Consider the following 22,651-nt stretch of genomic DNA (forward strand, 5'->3'; position numbering starts at 1 on the left):
ATGAAAATCAGTGTCTGTAGTGTATACAAGTTACTTACTTCATTTCCAGTTGCTTTATTTTGTTTTGTGCTGTTTGTAGACTTAGCTGAAGATCATCTTTTGTACGTTCAGCATTCAGACACCTTTGGTAAAGTTCTTCTAGTTTTCTATAATCACCTTCATTTCCTCTACCTTCACGATATATCTGATTAAGTTACAAAAAATCATGTATTTTTTCAGTTAGGTCCCTGTAAAAATAATTTTCCCATCTGTTACGCACTTTTTATTTTATTTATTTATTTCATTTCATTTTGAAACTGCCCAATAGCCAAAGCTTTGCACACTTTAGTTTCATTCTACAAAGTGCTATTTCCTTTCCACCATGATTATGTCCTCCCAAGAGAGATCAGCCTACTCTGCTATCTTTCAGGCATCATACAAAGGCAGTACTGTTGATCTGAGATGTTACTGGTGGTCTGTGCTGTAACCGAGTCTGTCTGATCTGGCAACAGCTATCCATGCCTTGGTTACATCAAGGCTAGACTATTGTGATTCCCTCTACATAGGGCTACTTCGAAGGGTGTCTGGAAGCTTCAACTGGTCCAAAATGCAGTAGTTAGGCTGCTAACCAGTGCACAGCATCAGGATCAGATAACCTCAATGCTAAAAGATCTGCCCTGGTTGCCAATTGCTTTCTGGTCTCAATTCAAGGTATTGGTTTTAACCTTTAGGGGATGTTCAGACAATCACAAAGGTAAAAGAAGGATAATGGATTATGGATGATCATGAAGGTAAAAGAAGCCATCATGGCTTCTCCCTTGGCCCCACCACAAGCCTTGGGTTGTGGCATGGGCAAGAAGACACAGCAACCCATGATGACTTCTGTTATCCCTGTGATCGTCCAAACCCAGTCTTAAAGCTCGAAATAGCCTGGGGCCTGGCTATCTCAGGGGCTGCCAGCTTGGTTACTAAGATCAGCAGGAGAGGCCCTTTTGAAGACTCCCTCATTTACAGAGGCTCACTTGTTGGGCATGTGGGAAAGGTCTTTCTCCTGTGTTGCTCCCAAAAGCTGGAACACAATCGCTCTGGTGTTCTGACTGGTCTTCAGCATTTAGGAAGGGAGTCAAAACACATTTTTAATTTTTGGCCTTTTAAATAATTTTTGTTTTTAAAATTATGTTTGTATTTGTTTATTATTATTGTCTGAATTGTAAACCGCCTTGGTTATTTACAGAAAGGCAGTGTGTGTGTGTACACACACATATATGCAATAAATATTTTAGTAGCTGATAATTGTTAGTGGAGTTGTGTTTGGTCATCACTTGTTACGATATGTTGACTGTTGGTGCTACTTTGCTCTCCTTTTAGCATGGCTTTGAGATACTAACAGCAGGAGCATTCCCTGAGTGGCGTTCCACTCAGGACACTCCAGCCAGTGGGAAGGAAGTGGAAGGCAGTTCTAGTCTCCTGTGACCTTCTGCAACCCCCTGCACCACCTCCCATGCCATTCCAGAGGATCCGCCAGACCTCTGGAGCAGATTTTCAAGTGGCATAAGGGACTGCAGGGACAGAGTGGAATTGGAAAAGATTACATCCTCTCCTGTTCTGCTAGCAGAAATGCTCAGCTGGATCAGAAGTCTTTCCCAGATGGAGGCAGCCCTTCTGCTGCAGGAGGTAGAATCTGGATCCAAGCCAATGTTTCCTGTCTGCTACTGCTGAATTTGTACCAATATTGTATTGTTTTCACAGGTTTTATCTTCTTGTGAGCTGCCTTGAACACCAGTATGTGGCAAAGGGGCAGAATAAAAGCACTTTAAATAAATTGCGAAACTTGCTCTTTTGTATCCCTCATATCATCTACCCATATTATAATTTTGTTCATGCTCCTAGTTAACAACTTTAAGGTTAGTTGATTTTTTTTTACCCTAGTCGACTTGCCTTTCACCCCTTCATGGATCACAGCCTTGTTGTGGCAAAGGGGCTTGCATAACTCAGTGAAGCCATAAGCTATGCCGTGCAGGGCCACCCAAGACGGACAGGTCATGGCGGAGAGTTCTGACAAAATGTGGTCCACTGGAGAAGGAAATGGCAACCCACTCCAGTATTCTTGCCAAGAAAACCCCATGGAACATATCACAAGGCTAAAAGAGATGACACTGGAAGATGAGCCCCTCAGGTCAGAAGGTGTCCAATATACTACTGGGGAAGAGCAGAGGGAACTTCCAAGTAGCGCCAGAAAGAGTGAAGCAGCTGGGCCAAAGCCAAAAGGACACTCAGCTGTGGATGTGTCTCGTGGTGAAAAGAAAGTCTGATGCTGTAAAGAACAATACTGTTTAGGAACCTGGAATGTAAGATCAATGAATCAAGGTAAGCTGGAGATGGTCAAACATGAGATGGTAAGATTGAACATCGACATCTTGGGAATCAGCGAACTAAAATGGACAAGCATGGGCGAATTTAATTCAGGTGACCATCATATCTACTACTGTGGGCAAGAATGCCGTAGAAGAAATGGCATAGCACTCATAGTCAACAAAAGGGTGGGAAAAGCAGTACTGGGGTACAATCTCAAAAACGGCAGAATGATCTCAGTACGAATCCAAGGCAAACCATTCAACATCACAGTAATTCAAGTCTATGCCCCAACCACTGAGGCTGAAGAAGCTGAGGTTGATCGGTTCTATGAAGACCTACAACACCTTCTAGAACTAACACCAAAAAAAGATGTCCTCTTCATCATAGGGGATTGGAATGCTAAAGTAGGAAGTCAAGAAATCACTGGGATAACAGGCAAGCATGGCCTTGGTGTACAAAATGAAGCAGGACAAAGGCGAATAGAGTTTTACCAAGAGAACACGCTGATCGTAGCAAACACTCTTTTCCAACAGCACAAGAGGCGACTGTACACAATAGTCTACTCTATTGACTCTACCAGATGGTCAATATTGAAATCAGAGTGATTATGTCCTTTGCAGCCAAAGATGGAGAAGCTCTATACAGTCAGTAAAAACAAGACCTGGAGCTGACTGTGGCACAGATCATGAGCTTCTTATTGCAAAATTTCGGCTTAAATTGAAGAACGTAGGGAAAACCACTAAACCATTCAGATATGACCTAAATCATATCCCTTATGAATATACAGTGGAGGTGAGGAATAGATTTCAGGGATTATACCTGATAGACAGAGTGCCTGAGGAACTATGGACGGAGGCCCGTAACATTGTTCAGGAGGCAGCAACGAAATCCATCCCAAAGAAAAAGAAATGCAAGAAAGCAAAGTGGCTGTCTGATGAGGCTTTCCAAGTCGCTGAGGAAAGAAGGGAAGCAAAAAGCAAGGGAGAAAGGGGAAGATATATCCTACTGAATGCAGAGTTCCAGAGAATAGCAAGGAGAGACAAGAAGGCCTTCTTAAATGAATAATGCAAAGAAATCGAAGAAAACAATAGAATGGGAAAGACTAGAGATTTCTTCAAGAAAATTGGAGATCTCAAGGGAACGTTTTGTGCAAAGATGGGCATAATAAAGGACAAAGAAGGCAGGGACCTAACAGAAGCAGGTGAAATTAAGAGGTGGCAAGAATACACAGAAGAACTATACAGGAAAGATCTGAATGTCCGTGATAGCCATGATAGTGCAGTCACTGAACTGGAGCCGGACATCCTAGAGAGTGAAGTCAAGTGGCCCTTAGGAAGCATTACTAACAACAAAGCTAGTGGAGATTACAGTATTCCAGCTGAGCTATTTAAGATCCGAAAAGATGATGCTGTTAAAGTGCTGCACTCAATATGCCAACAAATTTGGAACACTCAACAATGGCCACAAGACTGGAAAAGGTCACTTTACATTCCAATTCCAAAGACGGGCAATGCCAAAGAGTGTTCAAACTACCGTACAATTGCGCTCATTTCACATGCCAGCAAGGTTATGCTCAAAATCCTACAGGTTAGGCTTCAGCAGTATGCGAACCGAGAACTACCGGAAGTACAAGCTGGGTTTTGAAGAGGCAGAGGAACTAGAGATCAAATCGCCAACATTCGCTGGATCATGGAGAAAGCAAGAGAATTCCAGAAAAACATCTATTTCTGCTTCATTGACTACGCTAAAGCCTTTGATTGTGTGGATCACAACAAACTGTGGCAAATTCTTAAAGAGATGGGAGTACCAGACCACCTTACCTGTCTCCTGAGAAACCTGTACGAGGGTCAAGAAGCAACAGTAAGAAGCGGACATAGAACAACTGATTGGTTCAAAATTGGGAAAGGAGTACGACAAGGCTGTATATTGTTGCTCTGCTTATTTAACTTATATGTGGAGTACATCATGAGAAACGTCGGGTTGGATGAATCATAGGTCGGAATTAAGATTGCCGGGAGAATTAACAACCTCAGATACGCCCTAATGGCAGAAAGCGAAGAGGATCTCAAGAGCCTCTTGTTGAGGGTAAAGTGGAGAGTGCAAAAGCTGGTTTGAAACTCAACATTAACAAAACGAAGATCATGGCATCTGGCCCCATCACTTCCTGGCATATAGAAGGGGAAGAAATGGAAGCAGTGACAGATTTTATTTTCTTGGGCTCCAAGATCACCGCAGACAGTGACTGTAGCCATGAAATTAAAAGACGCTTGTTCTTTGGGAGGAAAGCTATGGCAAACCTAGACAGCATAGTAAGAAGCAGAGATATCACCTTGCCGACAAAGGTCCGTCTAATCAAAGCTATGGTTTTCCCAGTAACAATGTATGGCTGTGAGAGCTGGACTATAAGGAAGGCTGAGCGCTGAAGAATCAATGCTTTCGAACTGTGGTGCTGGAGAAGACTCTTACAAGTCCCCTGGACTGCAAGAAGATCAAATCAGTCCATCCTAAAGGAAATCAACCCTGAGTGCTCATTGGAAGGACAGATACTGAAGCTGAAGCTCAAATATTTTGGCCACCTAATGCGAAGAGAAAACTCCCTGGAAAAGACCCTGATGCTGGGAATGATTGAAGGCAAAAGGAGAAGGGACGGCAGAGGATGAGATGGCTAGATAGTATCACTGATGCAATGAATATGGACTTGAGCACACTCTGGGAGAGAGCACAGGACAGGAAGGCCTGGCATGCTATGGTCCATGGGGTCACAAAGAGTCGGACACCACTGAACGACTCAACAACAACTTGCCTTTCAAGTAGAGACATAGTAGAAGGCGAATGATGGGATGATGTTCTTTTGCAGAAAACAGCTGTGGTACACAGAATAATTACTTTCCTTACACAAAGAGCTAATGGCAAGAAACATGACACTGGAACCAAGGAATCTTACTTCATATAAACTAAGTCTGCACACAGAGCTTGCACAGCTGTGCATGGAAATGAACAAGTGGCATTCTTGTTTCACTCACTGCCGTCTGGATTGTGGCCACATTCTCTGATAGCCTTTTTAAATTCACGGCTAAATCAATCCTGAAAATGCTTTCTGGAAGCCCAAGCAAAAGAAATGAAACATGGATAGTATTAATCTTTGGTAATATATTACAGCCATCTTCCCATTCTAAAATCTACAAAATCAATTTTTCCATTTTCCATTGGGTTTTTAGCTAATACCTGTAATTACAGCTCCTGGGACATCCTACATGTGTTCGGTAGGCTTCCCCGCTTCAGACCTTTCCTTGACATATGGACAGAATGGGGAGGGTTACACAAGTACGAGGCAAGGCTAGCATGTAAGGCCCAGCTATGTCTCAATTTGATGTTTCTATGCCTGAATAGGACTTATGAGTTATGCAGAATATTTCTGTAAGTGCTAACTTATAGGTCAGATGCCTCTGGAGGTAATTTGTATTTATTTATTTAAAATATTGTTATACTGCCTTTTAAAGCCTCCTCAAGGCAGTTACAAAGTAAAAATTTTAAAATAAAAAAGTATAAAATACAATTAACTCAAACAACAGCATAAATCATTTTTAAAATAACAGCAACAGTAAACTCCAATTTATAAAATAAAAATGTAGAACCATTCATTTAAAACTGAAGTAGAATAGTCAGGTCTTTAAGGTTTGTCTAAACACAGTTGGATGGAACTCATGTGTACATCCCACATTAGGGCATTCTACAAGAAGGAGGCTACCACAGAAAAGACCCTAACTTTGTGCTCGCCAATATAATGCATATGAGCAGGGCCTCATATGATTAACTCTTAATCTAACCTACCTCACAGGATTGTTGTGGGGATTAAATGGAGATGAGGAGAGTCATGTACACCGCCTTGGGCTCCTTGGAGGAAAAGGCAGGATATAAATGTAACAAAATAAATAAATACATATTTGAACTGAGCCCGGAAACACACTGGCAACCAGCGTAGCTGGTATAAAATTGGTGTTATATACTTGGATCGCCTAGTCTGCTCAGGCAACCAGGCAGTTGCACCAGCTGAAACATGAACAGTCTTTAGATTACTGTAATGTGCATTCTTGGGCTGCCTTTAGTCTGGATGGAACCAGAACATGGATGACTACAGATAAGGGACACAGCTGGCAAATCAGCTGAAACTGATAAAAGGCCCTCCTGGTAACCAACACAACCTGCACTTCCATAGATAGCACCGAGTCCAGGAGAACTATAGCCTCCCAGTAGCTAGCTGGAAGAAACAAGAGGAAGAGTTGTGTTCCACCCGCATATTGATGACACTTTAGCCCAAACCTCCAGATGACTTCTCCCAGTGTCTTCATGTAGATTTTAAAAAGCACGGGGGGGGCAAACCAGTCTTGAGGCACCCAAAAGACCAATGGCCATCGGGTGAAAAATGAGTCCCACAACATCACCACCTAGGTAAGTCCCTCCAGAACGGACGAAAGCCACTGTAATACCATGTCCCCCAGTCCAACCCCAGCTAGGAGACCCAGGATGCCATGGTTAATGTATCAAAGGCCGCTGTTAGTCCAGGTTAACCAACAGGGTCCATCCATTCTCTGATGTTAGTCATCCACCACAGTTGACCAAGGCTGATTCTAACCCAAAATCAGGTCAGAAATCAGATTAGAATGGATTCAAATAGTCAGGACATTCAAGATCCTCCGGAGTTGAGAACCCACCACCTTTTCCAGTATGTTACTTAAGAATGGTACATTAGATACTGGATGATATATATCCAGAATCAAGGGATCCAAATTTGGTTTTTTTTAACAGGTGTTTTAACCACTGGCTACTTAAGTGCAGTGGAAACCACACCTGGCCCCAAAGAGGCATTAACGACCTCTGAGGTCCAGATGGTAAGCCCAGTCCTGGCAGCTTTTAATATCCAGGAAGGGCATGAATCCAAAGAGCAGGTGGTGGTCTCAAACCGCCAAGTAATTTGTCCACATCATCAGGCTGCACAAGCTGAAATCTATCCAAAATAATACAATTAAATGGAACCCTGGACGCATCCATCTCTGACTCTCTCAGAACAACGATATCCAAGTCAGAATGAATGTGACCGATTTTGTCTGCAAAATGTAATACAAACAAAATGTAATGTAATAAATGGGTAGGCATTTCTACCAACCACAACAGTACCTTTGTATTTACCTCAGAATGGTTTGAATGCTTTGCCTAGATCTATTGTATATGACATGACAAGTATCAGGTTTTGCTAGGCATACAATCCCATGAAAATTATCTAGGGTATTGCCACAAAGATAAGAATGCTACAAAGTAATTTATAAAAACTGCACAGTAGGAAAGAAGTTTCACCTTCTCTAGTTCTTCTTCCACTGCTCGCCTTTCTCTAACAGCCCGCTCAATTTGGCTCTGCTTCTCTCCACATTCCTACCAAGGAAACAAAGAGTAAGCATTCTAAAAATCAACAAGTCCCATACCACTGTAACTGTATTTGGCAAACAATGCCTGGTCAATTGCCGGGTACTTTTATCTTACCCATCAAGCACCTGGTACTTATGTGCGACATAAGCATACATTCTGCCTACTTTTAGCTTTCTTTATCCTTCAGTGTCCTGCCTTTTTCTGCAATTCACTGCTCCCAAGAGAGAAAGAAGGTCCAGAACCATCACTACAGTGTAGCAACTTGATATCCCAATTGACTTTCTTTTTAGAATAACTATAGTACAGGCATATAAAACTCATTGCAGAGAAGCATGCTGAGTGACTGAGGCTGCTTTCATTGGCTTTTGCATTTCCTACATCTGTAAGCTGAACGAACAAGTTACATTGACTATTGTGTGTATGTGACTATAAAATCTCTGTCGTTTTCTCTTTCTTATTAACAAGTGATGCCATCCCACGTCAAAAGGCATTCTTCAATGGTACCTCTGAAGATGTCCTGAGTTGCTGCTGGTATCCAAGGCTCTGCACCCTGGCTAGCTCCTTGTTTTTGTCAATGGCTCACCGTCTCTTATTTCTTTACACCAACTGCCCTCACACTTGTCACTTGCTTACTTTCCATGTGGTCTGGTCTACAACTCAGTCCTCATCAGACTGTTCATATCCATATAGGAACTCAAATGCTGAAACTATAGGCATGCAAATAAAGCATATTATGCAGTTATATAAATCTGAGTGTGGGAGTGTTCACTTTAGGAATAAATGTAAGGTCTGGTCAAAGGATAAACTGTATCTTGGTGGAATGTGAGGAGTCCTTCTCTCACGAATAGTGCTGAGAGTTCAGGAATTCTTCATGCCAAGATGATGGCTACAAGAAACAACACATTTTGTGATAGGAGTCTGAGAAGTACTGTTCTGAGTGGTTTGAAGGGGGCTTTGGTCAGTGCAGAGAGAATGACAGGCAGGCTCCAGGAAGGGAACCTGTGGGCTGTTGGTGCTCAGGAGCGTGGTTCCCCTTAGGAAATGCTGGATGTGAGGATGGGAGCTAAGAGGATGATGGCCAGGTTTAGATAGTACTAAGGAAATGGATGATTTTTGCCAGAACGGGATGCCTGGTTTGAGACCTAGATCGAGGCCTACTTGGATGAATAACAGGAGCTCCTTTAGGCCAGCAGAGTGGATATCAACCTTCTTACGTCTGCATCACCTAGTGAAGGCTTTCCAGGTTTCATACACACACACTGTGGATTCTTTCATTGAGGTCAGCAAAGTATTGACAACTCAGTCACGATATCCTATGGTAAGGTAGGCTGACTGTTGGACAGCCACATGGCTAGATAAAGCCAGCCTGGGTCTGGTGGGCAACTGGGCCTTGAGTGAAGAGATCTGATGTCAGAGGGCAAACCTAGGGTCCATCAAGAGCTAGGTTTAGGGTTTTGGAAAACCATGGGTGTCTGGGCCAGAAGGGGGCTATCAGTACAACTGTTGCCTGTTCTGATTAAGTTTGTCGCCATGAACGGAGTCGGTAGAAAGGCATACAGTCTCCCCTTCCACCATTTGGCTGTGGGTGGGTCCGTGGCTTCTGCCTTGTAGGAGTGAAATCTTGAAAAGAATATCAGGGGTTTGTGGTTTAGGTGTGATGCTAGGAGGTCCACTGAGAGGGGTCCGAATCATCTGAATGTCATGGAAGTCAGAGGGATAAAGGCTCAATTCCCCTGGATCGATCTGCTTGCAGTTGAGGTAGTCTTTCATTTGGTTCAGCTTGCCCTGGATGTGTTGAGCTGAGATGGACGCTAGGTAGGCCCAGAAGAGCATCAACTGGGCCTCCTGGTAGAGAGTGTGACATCATACCTCCTTGTCTGTTCATGTGCAATTTTGGGATCACATTGTCTGTTCGGATGAGGACGTAAGAACACTGGATCCAGTGAGAGAAGTGTCTGATGGCTAGGTGAACTGCTCTGAGTTTGAGCCATTTGAAGCTATGTGATTTGGCTCTGTCTTTCCAAAGACCCTGAGCTACTAGGTCAATGAAGTGTGCTCCCCATCCCTCTAGGTTTGCATCTGTGGTGAGAGTGATTTTGGGTGGCATGGAGGCATAGAATTGATGGGAAAGAGAAATGAGTTGGTGCTCCATGAGGGCAATCTGCCTTTGGAAGGGAAAGAGTAGCCACCAGAGAGGGCAGGAGTACATTTTGGCCCAGGAAACAATTGCTAGATGTCTTTAAGGCTGATTCTGCCCTCCTTTCTCCCTGGTCCTTAAGAACTGCACCTCCATCCTTGGGCATAACAGAAAGTAAGGCTGTGACTGAGCCATCTGGGAGTCTGAGTTCCTCCGTGACACTCTCTGGCAGATTGTAAAAATGTTAAGCGTCATTGGTGTCCTTATGATTTTGTAGGGGGAAGCCCATTCAGGTTTCATGAACTTACTGAAGGTATTTGGGAAGGGTACTCTCTGGAGGCAGGCTTCAGATCAGGAAACTGAATCCATGAGACAATCCACATTTTTTTCTAGAAATTGAAACTTAAAACAAGAAGCTTCAGCAAAGTCTAAAACATACCATTTGAAGTGCCATTAGTTCTTCTGTTAATCGGGAAATCTGTATATTATACCTTTTCCTTTCATTTTCTACCTAATTTTTAAAAATAAATTGCGTATTATTTAGTATGCAGTAGCTATTTGTTCCAATCATACAATGCACTCTTACAACTACAGGCCCTACAGGCCAATAAACAGGCAGAATTGGATTAAAGAAGGTGGGATGTATAGAGGAATAAAAGTAACTGTAAAATTATGGCTTTCATCTATGTATTGCAGCGTTAAGTAATACATCCTACATTTTTGTATATATATCCTATCTAATATTCCTGGAGATACTTCCAAAAGTGTAAATGGCCATAGGGAATAAAACAGTCAATAATAAAATGTTATAAAACATATGGGAAACAGAATTTGTCTCTTTCAAAAGATATGTAATATTAAACACTAGATGTCACACCTTGTTTTTCTATTAATGATTTTATAATTTTTTTAAAAAGAGTAAAGCTATCATGCCATTGGCAACTCATTGCCATAAGTGGCAAAAATGTGTTTCAGGTTGGTCTACCCATGTCTGAAAAGTCATGTTCCAATTCGGCAAGTCATGTATGTAGCTGCCAGATTAGAATCCAAGATGCCCATTGTGAATACACACTTAGTTCAAGAGTTCAGACTCCACTACAGTTCAAAAATCAGTTCCAATGAGAAAACCAACATTAAACACAACAAGGCTTTTTGTAAACCGCCCAGAGAGCTTTGACTATTGGGCGGTATAGAAATAAACAAACAAATAAATAAATTAGGAGATCATAACATTTCTGTCAGAGTAGACTTTTTTGATTCAAAGATAAAATGCTGCAAACTTACAATTTTGTTCACTATTAGATATTTAATAATGTGCAAAGTTGCTACATCAATTGTATTCTCTTTCTGATTACCTTGAAATGAAGAGTTATATTGTCAATAAGAGCTCTTACAAATTTTTAATAATGAAGCCAATCGCATCACTAAGTCCAGTGAAGTACAGGGAGGTATGACTCAGGATCTACATAATGCATCATGTCTCAAAACAGGCATACAACATGAATTCACAACAGCCATCATGGATTCCAATATGGCAGTTATATACACTATTTGCCAGACAAGCAATGTGACTTTTCTAAACAGAGGGGATTATCCCTATTTGAAGCACACTTTTGCCACCATTTATGGTAATGTGCGGCTACAGTAACAAAATCTAGAGACAAAGAGTTGTATCCAGTAGTGAAATTCCACTACCACAAAGCTTTTACCACTTGCAGAAACCACATTTTTATCTAAGCACAAGTGTCAAATCCAGTACTTTGATTCCACTTGTGCAAGTTGTTACAGAACTCATTATGACTTCTTTAAACTAGCTGTTGCTTGCGCTAGTTGCAATGCCAACTCATGATTTTTTCCACATTGGATATAATCTCTTATTGGTCATTTTATACCCTATTAGAATTTACTCTGTTAAAAATGCACTGTCGCATAAATCTTTCAGATATCTATTTTTAACATTAAAACGCAGCATGTTTTCCAGTTTTAACTACACACAGGCACACATCTCAACTCTGAAGTTTCAGCCTAATTTGCAACTTAAGTTCTTTAAACATAAGGTCATCCATTTGTATTGGCTCTGATGGAATTAAATTCATATTATTTGTCTGAAATACACTGCCTATTAGGAGCAGTAAGTTTTTCTTCGTGGTCTCTGTGCATCACACATATGGGCTCTGCACCTGAGCAGAGCCTTGATTCAGGAAGCTTCTATAGCTGAGGAGTTTTGGCAGGAACCCTTCCTCCACCATCCCAGTGCACATGTTCCTAGCAGGTTCCTACTTATTCAATCAGTTCTCTTTCGACTGCCATTGTGGTAGCCTTGTTTCCCTTGTCTGGGAACTTCTCTGAATTCAGTTCCTCAGAACACACTAAAAAGCTGAGGTTTTATTCTCCTTTTCGCTCTCTCTTAATATTTATCTCTTTATCTTCTGTATGATTTTATTTGTTTTGTTTCACAAACCTGGCTTATGGCCTTCAAGGCACCATTTAGAAAGTGTGGCTGTTGTGGAGGCAAATTTCCACCATCTGACGGACACTTGCTGTGTCTTTTTTGTCTTGGGGAAGGCCATGTCATTGAGGCTTGTTCTCTTTGCCAGGCGTTCTCAGAACAAACCTGGTGAAATCACTCAGGTCGCCTAAAAGCTGCGATTTGGAAGAAAGCACTGGAGGCAGTGGCAGAGCCTACTCCATTGGCTCAAGTGCCAAAATCCCTGTCTGGGAATATTCCTGCCAATCAGGAGCCTGCTCAAGTGTCAGGGGATACGTTCTGTTCAAAAGTCAGCGAGCACAAAACATCCCCCTACACCGGGGAGAACGCTGACTCTTTGGCCAAGAAACTGACAAAAAAGGCCAAGATGGTGAAACAGGCTGTGATCTCTTTTTTGGATATAAAGAAGAAGAAAAAAGCTTCTAAGAACCTAGCAGGCTCTGCTCAGGATTGAGCCAGACCACAATCCCCCCTTGGGATCAGTGAGGTCGCTGGCACCGGCCATACATGCCAAAGGTTCCGTGAGGCCTTGGATCGACCAGCTTCCCGGGTATTGAGGGTGATTCCCACCACTCTGCCAATTGTTCTTTTTGCCCATCCCGATGGCCATGTCAGCATGGAAATCAGACCTGATTCCAATTACACTGACTTCAAAAGATAAGATCCGAGACTTTTCTCCACTTGAACCACCCGCTCTGCCACGTCTTCCATATCATTCCCTGAGAGGAGAGAGTTTCCAAGACATACATCTAAGCTTGCCTGACTCCTCCTTCTCGGCCACTTCTATCAGGCAGAGTCAGCCCCCTAGATTGTACGAGCGTCCACAAGAGCAGTCCAGGTCTCCAGTTTCTGAGTGGGACAGACATGATGAATGAGATCTACCATACAGGAGACCCCGAGACTGAGATGACTGTCGAGATGATCCTTACGGACAGAATCACTACTACCGTTGTGAAGGCCTGTTGGATTGGGAACCCACCTAGTACCAGAGTCAACCCTCAGCTATGGTCCTGAGACCTCCTGAGTCAGAGGGAGCATTTATTGCCCCTCCGCCAGTCTGCAGGGAGTTGCACAGTCTGCTAACTCCTCAAATATTGCTGCCTAGTCCACCTCTGAGGCAGCAAGTGTCACCTCCAGCCTTGGCACACTACTGCCACGGTGCCCACAGGAGGAGGCCTCTGAATGGGCTGTTCTTCCACTGCCTATGGAAAGGTCTCCATTCTCGGGCATGGAAGTCTACAAGTCTGATTCCACCTCTCTTTTGTCACACTATCCTTCTTTGTCATCTCCAGATGCGGCAGTTGGGTCTCAAGACGCAATTTCTCCATTGGAAGATCTGGGGCAATTCTCAGATCAAGTTATGAGAATTACCTAATAGTTGGGGCTCGCTCCTCAACAAGCAGTGCCTACAGTATAGGACCTGGTCTTTGACGCTGCCAATACAGAACTATCGAGACCCGTGGTATCTCTTACCCACTCTGCAAAACACTATTAAACAGTTGTGGAAGGCCCCTTCTACCATGCCCCCCATGTCTAGAGGGGATGTATTGAGTGCAGGAAGTGGATGCTAAATTTTTATTTAACTACCCTGCCCTGAATTCAATTGTGGCTGAGGCGGCCCAGGAAATCTTGCAGAGTCCATTCTTCAGTGGTGGACAAGGAAGGCCGATGTCTTTATTTCCTTGGATGGAGGATGTACCCCTCCGCCGCACTGGGCCTGAAAGTGTCCAACTATCAAGCTGCCATGTCCAACTACCAGCTGTTTTTCTGGGACAAAGTAGGTAGGCTGTTCTAACACCTCCCTGAGGACAAGAGAGAGTTAGCTCGCACCTTCCAAAATGAGGTGCTGAAGCTTTCCAGGCAGCAGATAAACACCTCCAGTCACCAGGTGGACTGTGATGCCAAATTCCTGGTTAGCTTCATTGCACTCTGAAGGAACATGTGGCTCAGGTCAGTGGGACTTTCCCAGGAAGCTCGGTCCTGAATAGAGGACCGCCCATTTGATGGCCAGGGTTTGTTCAGTGCCAAAACTGATGTGGTGTAGGACTGTTCAAAAGGCCAGAATCTTGGCTCACCAAATGGGCTTCCAACAGCAACCCCAGCTTTGTGAAAACACCACTGGTTTAGACCTCCTATGGCTCCATACCAGACCTCAACTTTGGGAACCTCACAACAGCCATGCTAGCAGCCTTCACAACCAAGAAAGCCCTATTTGGCATCCAAGTACAGTTCCTTCTGCCAAAGGGGTGATGGAGGAAATAAGCGGTGACTTTGACTGTCTCCCCCTTTCTTTTTGTCCAGCTGCGCAGCTCCCATCTTCGGCACTGTCCTATCCCAATTACTCTCTGCCTGGATTAACATCAGTAGGAACTCCTGGGTACTTTCCATCATATGGAAGGGCTACAGGATCGAATTCGATGCCCACCCTCCCCTTGGTACCATAACATTAACTGCTCTGTCACCAGTTCTCCACCAAGAGGTCAAGACACTCCTCAAGAAAGGAGCCATCATACCAATCCTGCACTTGCACTTCCATGATGGCTTCCAATGAAGGTACTTCACAGTAGTGAAAAAGAATGGACGGCTCTGTCTGATCCTGGACTGTCAGGAACTGAATCTGTACATGTCACCCAGAAAGTTCTGCATGGCTTCTCTGGCATCTCTCCCCCGCTCCTTTCCTGAGATTGGTTTGCCTCTATTGACCTCAAGGATGCCTATTTTCACATCGTATTGAGGAGTCACACCAATGCTATCTCCACTCTGCCATCGGTACCGATGCCTACCAGTTCCGGGTACTGACCTTTGGCCTCACCACCGCTCAAAGTGTATTCACCAAGTGCATGGTGGTGGTATGTTCCCATCTTCGGATGCAAGGTGTCAAAGTGTACCCATATATTGACTGGTGGCATCCACATGGAACTTCTTCTTTGGTCAATAGAGGTGACCTGCAATCTCCTCCACTGCCTGGGACTTTCCATCAACAAAGCAAAGTCTCAGCTGCAACGAAGTCAGAGACCTGAGTTTATTGGGGCACTACTGGACTCTTCATCAGGCACAGCCTTCCTACCTCACAATTGCATGGAGATACTGACTTCTTTGGTGGCAGAATTAATGCTCCGCAAATCCACCATGGCACTCAAAACCCAGCGCCTCCTGGATCTGATGGCTGCAACGGCAACTGTCATTCACTATGCTCGACTGCATTTGAGACCACTCCAGAACTAGCTGATATGAAGTTTTGATACTGAGCAGGATACTCACCGAACCAGGCTGCGGCTTCCAGCAGACATCAGAAACTCTCTTTGGTGGTGGACAATGTCAGTCAACCTAGCCTAAGGCATGCCGTTTCTTCAACCTCTCCATCCTGATTGGTGATTATAGATGCATTGCTCTCGGGATGGGAAGCTCACTGTTTTGGCCTCACAATCCATGGATAATGGTCAACGGAGGAAGCCAATCATCATATCCCTCTACGCAATGTTCCTACTTGAGGAAATTGACTGCTTTTTTTTCCTTTGCCTGAGCTCAGAGTTTTCATCTGCTCTTGTGCTCTTTGCAGCAAGTCCTCCAGTTCCTTCTCATCTTCTTTGAAAAAGGATTTAAACTGTTGTCTTTAAGAGTTTCTCTCTGCTGTCTCCACAGTTGACCCTCCTGTTCAGAGATTCTTGGTGTTTTTGCATGCAACACTGAAGAGATTTCTGAAAGTGATCCGGAATCTGGCTCCACCAGTTTGTGCTATGGTACTGAGCTGGAGCCTGTATGTGGTTCTAAAGGCACTTTCATCCAAGCTGTTTGAGCCACTGACGACTACAGATTTGCACCTCCTTTCTGGGAAGATGGCATTTCTGGTGGCCATCACATTTGCGTGAAGTGCTACTGAACTCTGTGCATTCAGAGTAGATCAGCCATACCTCACTTTCCACTGGGATAAGGTGGTTCTCCAGCTTGACCCTGCATTTCTTCCCAAAGTGGTGTCAGAATTTCATTTAAATCAGGACATTGTTCTGCCTGCTTTTTCGCTTCCCCTTCTACATGCTTGGAGTCAACATTACATGTGCTTGATGTTCGCCACGCTTTGGCTTTCCATAAGTTGAAGACTGAACAGTTTCGACTGTCACCCCGCCTCTTTGCAATGGTGGCAAACGCAAGGGGCAGCCTCTCTCAACTCAGAGCTTTGTTTTCTGTGTTGTCAAGACAATCCAGCTGTGGTATGAGCTGACTGGACTTAAACTGTCTGCTCCAAATCAAGCTCACTCTACTTGTGCAGTAGCGACTTCAGTTGCATTTGACGGGGGACTGCCATCTTTGAACCTTGCTGCATTGTAATCTGGTCGACACCATCTACATTTGTCACAACACTGGATGTTTGGGCTAGAGCTGACTGTACCTTTGGTCACGCCGTCCTTTCTTCTGTTTTGTAAAAGGACACCGACCCAACACCTTGTAAATTAACTTACTACTCACCCATATGTGTGATGCACAGAGACCATAAAGAAGACAGGTTGCTACCTGTAACTTTAGTTCTGTGAGTGGTCATCTGTGCATTCACATAACCCACATGCCGTCCCCTCTTCAATACCGTACTCAAGTTCAATGTTGGGTACCAAAGGTATTTCCTTCTTTGTTATGACACTACAAGGTCAGTCTCAAGGATCTGAGGGAATAAGTGGGAACCCGCTAGAGACATGTGTACTGGGACAGTGGAGGAAGGGTTCTTGCCAAAACTCCTCCTATAGAAGTTTCCCAAATTGAGGCTTCACGCAGGTGCAAAGCCCATATACGTGAATGTACAGATGACCACTCGAAGATCTACACTTACATGCAGCAGCCAGTCTTTTCCTATTACAACCTCAGTCAACAAATGAAGTTATTTAAATGTTCTAACATCAGGCATCCAGAAAGAAATGTATATCAACTGAGATCAATTTCACATTTATACAAAAAATTAGTTTTTAAAGTATTGGTGTTAATGTTTTTTATTTTTTTTTAAAGGTAAGAAAACAAATGTTTGAAGCACGACAACTCACTTCCTTTCTAGTTCTTGAAGCAGCATCTTGAAGCAGCTGAGAAACTGCTTCCTTCATATTCTCAATTTCCTCTTCTTTTTGTTTCTCAGCTAGCATTGCCTAGGTTTGGAAATAACAGGAATATTCCATTTAAAAAATCTTCCTGTAGAGGACAAGCCAAGACACAATTTTGAGTAATGTAGATACAAGACTATGGTTTTCTAGTAAACAGAAAACAAAATGATGACTTCTTAAAATGGCTCCAAAACAGTTTAATATATATGTTCAATGAGTTTTGGAATCTTCCACATTTCTGCATGTGGATCACTCTAAGCCCAGTTAATTGTGTGCTTTGCATTTTATTCATCATAAGCCAATTTTTGGATTTCTTCCACAGTATGAATGCAATGAAGGAATTCCTTAAACAGTACTAATTATAGGTGCTAAATTTTAGGGCTGTGCAGGAACCCCCAATCTGACTTGGAAGCCGCTTTGCAGCTTCCGAGTTGGGCCCATTCTGGCTCAGGCAGATCCGGCTGGCCCCTGACCCACCTCGGCCCCGAACCCCAAGTGGGTCCCCCCTCAAGGCCCCCATGCAACCCCCCAGCTCCTTACCTGGGCCTCCGCCACCACTGCTACTGCCTCCGCCGCCGCCTCCTGAGGCCTGGATGTGCAGCGACTGGTCTTCTTCCAGGGAGTCACCATTTTGAAAATGGCGACTCCCTGCAAGAAGAGTCACCACATGTCCAGGCCTCAGGAGATGGCGGAAGAGGTGGCAAAAGCGGGAGCAGCCCACCGCCACTTGCTGCCTCCTGAGGCCTGGACGTGTGGCGACTGGTCTTGCAGGGAGTCGCCATTTTAAAAATGGCAACTTCCTGGAACTTCCATTTTAAAAATGGCGACTCTCTGGAATAAGACCAGTCGCTGTGCGTCCAGGCCTCAGGAGGCGGTGGAGGGCAGCTCCTGCTTTCGCTACCTCTGCCGCTGCGCCACTGCCTCTGCTGTCATCTCCTGAGGCCTGGACGTGCGGTGACTCTTCTTGCAGGGAGTCGCCATTTTTAAAATGGTGACTCCCTGGAAGAAGACCAGTCGCCACGTGTCCAGGCCTCAGGAGGCAGCGGAGGCAGCAGCGGGTGGCGGCGGTGCAGCAGCAGTGGCAGCAGCGGCAGCAGCAGAGGAGGAGGTGGTGGTCCAGGTAAGGAGCTGGAGGTGCCGGGGGCTGAAGTGCACCGAGTCCCCGACCTGCTCTGGGCCGCTTCGTGCCCCCTCTGCTTCGCCTTGGAAGGGGCACAAAATGGCCTGAAGCAGCCTGCTTCAACTTGGGGTTCAGGCCTCAGGCCAAAGCGGTGCACAGTCCTACTAAACGTGTTGCAACCTCAACCCAAAACATGTATGTCAAACTGTTCAAAAGACAAGAACCTCTTTCTAGAAGGAACATATATACGAATTCCTTGATATCATCTGTCTACCTCACTATTGCACTTTTCCTGGTTTCAAACAGTTTTTACTTGATAGAATTTTCAGTTTAGCATTATGGAGATGTTATTTGCATCTCTTCCACCTCCAAGTGATCCAATCTGAATAATTTGACCCATTCTATGGGTGGAACACAAATATATAATAACCTAGGGAATGATCCAGTGTTTCAGCACATCCTTACCTTCTCATCTTGTGCATCTATTCTATCTGCAAAATTTTCCAACTGCCAATCCCCTTCTCCCACCAGCTTTCCTCTTCTATGTAGGGGCAGACTAGATCATCCCTTTCTTCTGCATTTTTGCATGTCAGGAAATTATGTTTAGTTTTGATTGCCAAAGTACAAGTACGTTAAAGATCTATTTTAAGCATCATTTAGTTTGAATTGAAATGTACTAGTCTCACTCCTTTAAAAACCATATTCAAAATTATGCGTTGCTTGCAAGATGAAAAGATTTTTGTTTCTGAAGTGCTGCTCTTGCTTAATACCGCTGCATTTAGTATAGCCCTTTGTACTACTAGGTTGATTTAGAGTTGACAACAAAATCTTTAGCTTTATGTGGGAAAATGTCATTCTTGAATTCCACTAATGGCAAACATCATGCATGCCGTATGATTATTTTTTTTAATGCCAAATATGAGAAATTATGACTTTACAATGAATGTTCTAAGGGAAGATCTCTTAAATGGGATTTCCAATGGAACATCACAAGTTTTAATCTAGTGTTCCAATAAAAACGTCAGACATTTCCTACTCATTCCATTGAGAGTAGTTCAGCTACTTCTGAAAATATGAATTATGCTTGGTGGGGAAAAAAAATCACATTCCCTGAAAGTGAATGAGGAAGGAAGGCTGTCCAATGGAAGTTATGCACAGCACAACTTGCATTAAAGTACTGAAAACATGAAACTATTAGTCAGCAAGATATATATTATTCATATATAATTTAAAGTGTGACACTTCGCTTTAGAGGGCCCCTTCTGTGAACAGTTCCACTCAGAGGAGGTGGTTTCCCTGACTTTATCCAATTTATCTCTCCTACTCCATTCCCCCATGACATATCTTATGCCATTCTACAGGGCTCTCTGAATTCTCAGGAGTGGCTTTTCATGGGGTACAGGAGGCTACAGTGGGCAGGGGACAGGAAAGCCTGTGTGTGAGCAAAATTCTCCTAGTGCTTTTCTCTGGCTCCAACCCCATGATTCCAGTTATTTTAGAAAGAGTAACTAGATGGTTACTTAATCAAGCTGTATATTATTCAGATATTAAAATAGCTCCCCTTAGAGCTTTCCTCACCTGACTCTTCTGCAGATTAGCTTCTTCTAAGAGTTGCAAGCTGTCACGGACCTTTACCACAGCATCGTACTTCTCTCCTTCTATGTCAGAGCACTTTGTCTGCAGCTCCTGGATTTGTTTTTCTAGGCTTGTTCTTTCTGTTCTTAGCTGTTTAGAATCTTGGGCAGCTACACATAGTCTGTATATTGGAACAACAACTACGTAATTAATAGAAACTAAATGTAGACAAAAGTGAAATTACAACAGTTGCCAGGCCTTGTCTCCTAGGAAGGACAGATGTTTATGAAATCCCTTCTCTGCCATGGTTCAGCCTCCCCAGGTCATGCAGGTTTACTGTCTTGGGGTGATCCTGGATTTTCCACCATGTCTTAAAGGCCAGATTTCAGATGCCCAAGAGGCAAGAAGACAGCACCGTCTTTCAAATTTAGATCTGGTTACTATAATTTATGTTTCTACAACTTTTGACTATTGTCAAAATAATAAATAAGTCAGATTTATTTTTTATGGTTTTTGAGGGGAATTTGAGTTGGGGTTTATTTTTTTAATCTGCTGAATTATTTATTTAATTAAAACATTTCTATCCTGCCCTATTTCATTAAGATCTCAGGGCAGCATACAGATAAAATCAATGTAAACAATATAAAACAATAAATAATTTAACACCTAAACACATATTAAACTATTAAACAAGCTAAAACCAGTTAAAATCTAAACCAATAAAACAGCTAAAACAACGTGCTAGGGAATGCATTTAGCCCTCAAAGGCTTTGGTGAAAAGCCATGTTTTTACTTGGCACCGAAACGAGACCAATGTCTGTGCCAATTGGGCCTCCAAGAGGAGGGCATTCCACAACTGGGGTGCCACAGCAGAGAAGGCCCTCTTCCATGTCCCACCACAGTGTATATCTCGTACTGGTGGGATGCAGAGAAGGGCCCCTCCAACAGATCTCAGTCCTTGGGCAGGCATATATAGGGAGAGGCGCTCCATCAAATATCGAGGTCCCAAACTGCTTAGGGCTTTAAATGTCATCACCAATACCTTGAATTCCAACCGGAAATGTATTGGCAGCCAGTACAATTCCTTTAAAACCAGTGTTATAAGGTTTTTATGAGGTGGTCTGGTCAGCAGTCTCGCTGCTGCATTTTGCACTAGCTGCAACTCCCGAGTCATCTTCAAGGGCAGCCCCACATAAGGTGCATTGCAATAGTCTAATTGGGAAGTTACCAGCACATGTACTACTGTGGCTATGTTATCCAGTTTTGCACACCGGTTTTGTGGGACTGGTTCCAGCTTCTTCCTTCTGATGAAATGGACAAGGTGCTTTCATCTGTAAGGCCGAGCACCTGCTTACTTAATCCTTGCCCATCTTGGCTCATTATGAGCTGCAGAGAGAGGATGGGTGAGGGGATCAAGGTGGTGGTGAACGCCTCCCTTGAGGAGGCAGTGATGCCATCAGCCCTCAACGAGGCAGTGATAAGACCACTTTTAAAAAAGTCCTCCTTGGATCCCCATGTTTTGAACAACTTTCGCCCAGTCTCAAATCTGCCTTTTTTGGGCAAGGTGATTGAGTGGGTGGTGGCGATGCAGCTGAAGGCACACTTGGAAGAAGCCAATTATCTAGATCCACTTCAGTCGGGCTTCAGGCCTGGGCATGGGACAGAAATGGCCTTGGTCTCCTTGGTGGATGATATGAGGAGGGCTCTGGATAGGGGAGAATGCTCCTTCCTTGTTGTTCTTGACCTCTCAGCGGCTTTTGATACCGTTGACCACGGCATCCTCCTGGAGGGGTTGGGCATTGGAGACACTGTATTACGGTAGTTCCAATCCTTCCTCTCCGGCAGGTACCAGAGGGTAGCAGTGGGAGAGGAGGTTTCAGACCCGTGGCCACTCACTTGTGGGGTGCCACAGGGTTCCATCCTCTCCCCGATGCTATTTAACATCTATGTGAAGCCACTGGGGGCTATCATCAGGAGGTTTGGGGTGTGGTGTCATCAATATGCAGATGACATGCAGCTCTACCTCTTGTTCACATCTTCACCAAGGTTGGCCGTAGAATCCCTGTCCAAATGTCTGGACACAGTGAATGGCTGGATGGGGAGGAACAAGGTGAAGCTGAACCCTGACAAGACCGAGGTACTTTTGGTGGGAGACAAGAGGAGGTTGGGGGATGCTGACCTAGTGTTGAATGGGGTACAGTTACCTTTGAAAGACCAGGTCTGCAGCTTGGGGGTCATCTTAAACTCTCAGCTGTCCATGGAGGCTCAGGTGTCAGCTGTGAACCAGACAGCGCTGTACCAACTCCATCTGATATGGCGGCTGCGCCCCTACCTTCCCGATCATCTGCTTCCATCGGTAGTACATGCCCTGGTCTCCTCTTGTTTAGACTCTACGTGGGGTTACCCTTGAAGATGGTTCGGAAGCTGCAGCTGATACAGAACGTGGCGGCTCGCTTGATTAAAGGCAGCTGCCAGCGAGATCACATCACTCCAGT

The 22,651-nt window shown here is 44.1% G+C and overlaps 2 protein-coding genes across 14 annotated transcripts in view; one reads left to right on the forward strand and one right to left on the reverse strand.

The window, feature by feature from the left end:
• SCLT1 (sodium channel and clathrin linker 1) overlaps positions 1-22,651 on the reverse strand; it is a 105,061-nt gene that overhangs the window by 38,648 nt on the left and 43,762 nt on the right. For all 13 annotated transcript variants that reach the window (XR_014792066.1, XR_014792067.1, XM_084856030.1 and 10 more), the window contains exons 13-17: positions 20,160-20,337; positions 17,408-17,506; positions 10,332-10,403; positions 7,687-7,761; positions 39-184 (exon numbers count right to left, since the gene is read on the reverse strand). Coding sequence is in view for 11 of the 13 variants with exons in the window: in XM_084856030.1 (XP_084712156.1) it covers positions 39-184; positions 7,687-7,761; positions 10,332-10,403; positions 17,408-17,506; positions 20,160-20,337 (570 nt within the window). In the remaining 2 variants the exon portion in view is untranslated. The remainder of the gene's footprint in view (positions 1-38; positions 185-7,686; positions 7,762-10,331; positions 10,404-17,407; positions 17,507-20,159; positions 20,338-22,651) is intronic.
• Positions 1-22,651, forward strand: part of LOC146343887 (UPF0462 protein C4orf33-like) — a 110,611-nt gene that overhangs the window by 4,461 nt on the left and 83,499 nt on the right. The window lies entirely within an intron of this gene.

The sequence above is a fragment of the Heloderma suspectum genome, chromosome 5 (genome assembly GCF_057233095.1).
Source record: "Heloderma suspectum isolate Gila_16-S chromosome 5, 16-S_ref, whole genome shotgun sequence".
NCBI classification, from domain to species: domain Eukaryota; kingdom Metazoa; phylum Chordata; class Lepidosauria; order Squamata; family Helodermatidae; genus Heloderma; species Heloderma suspectum.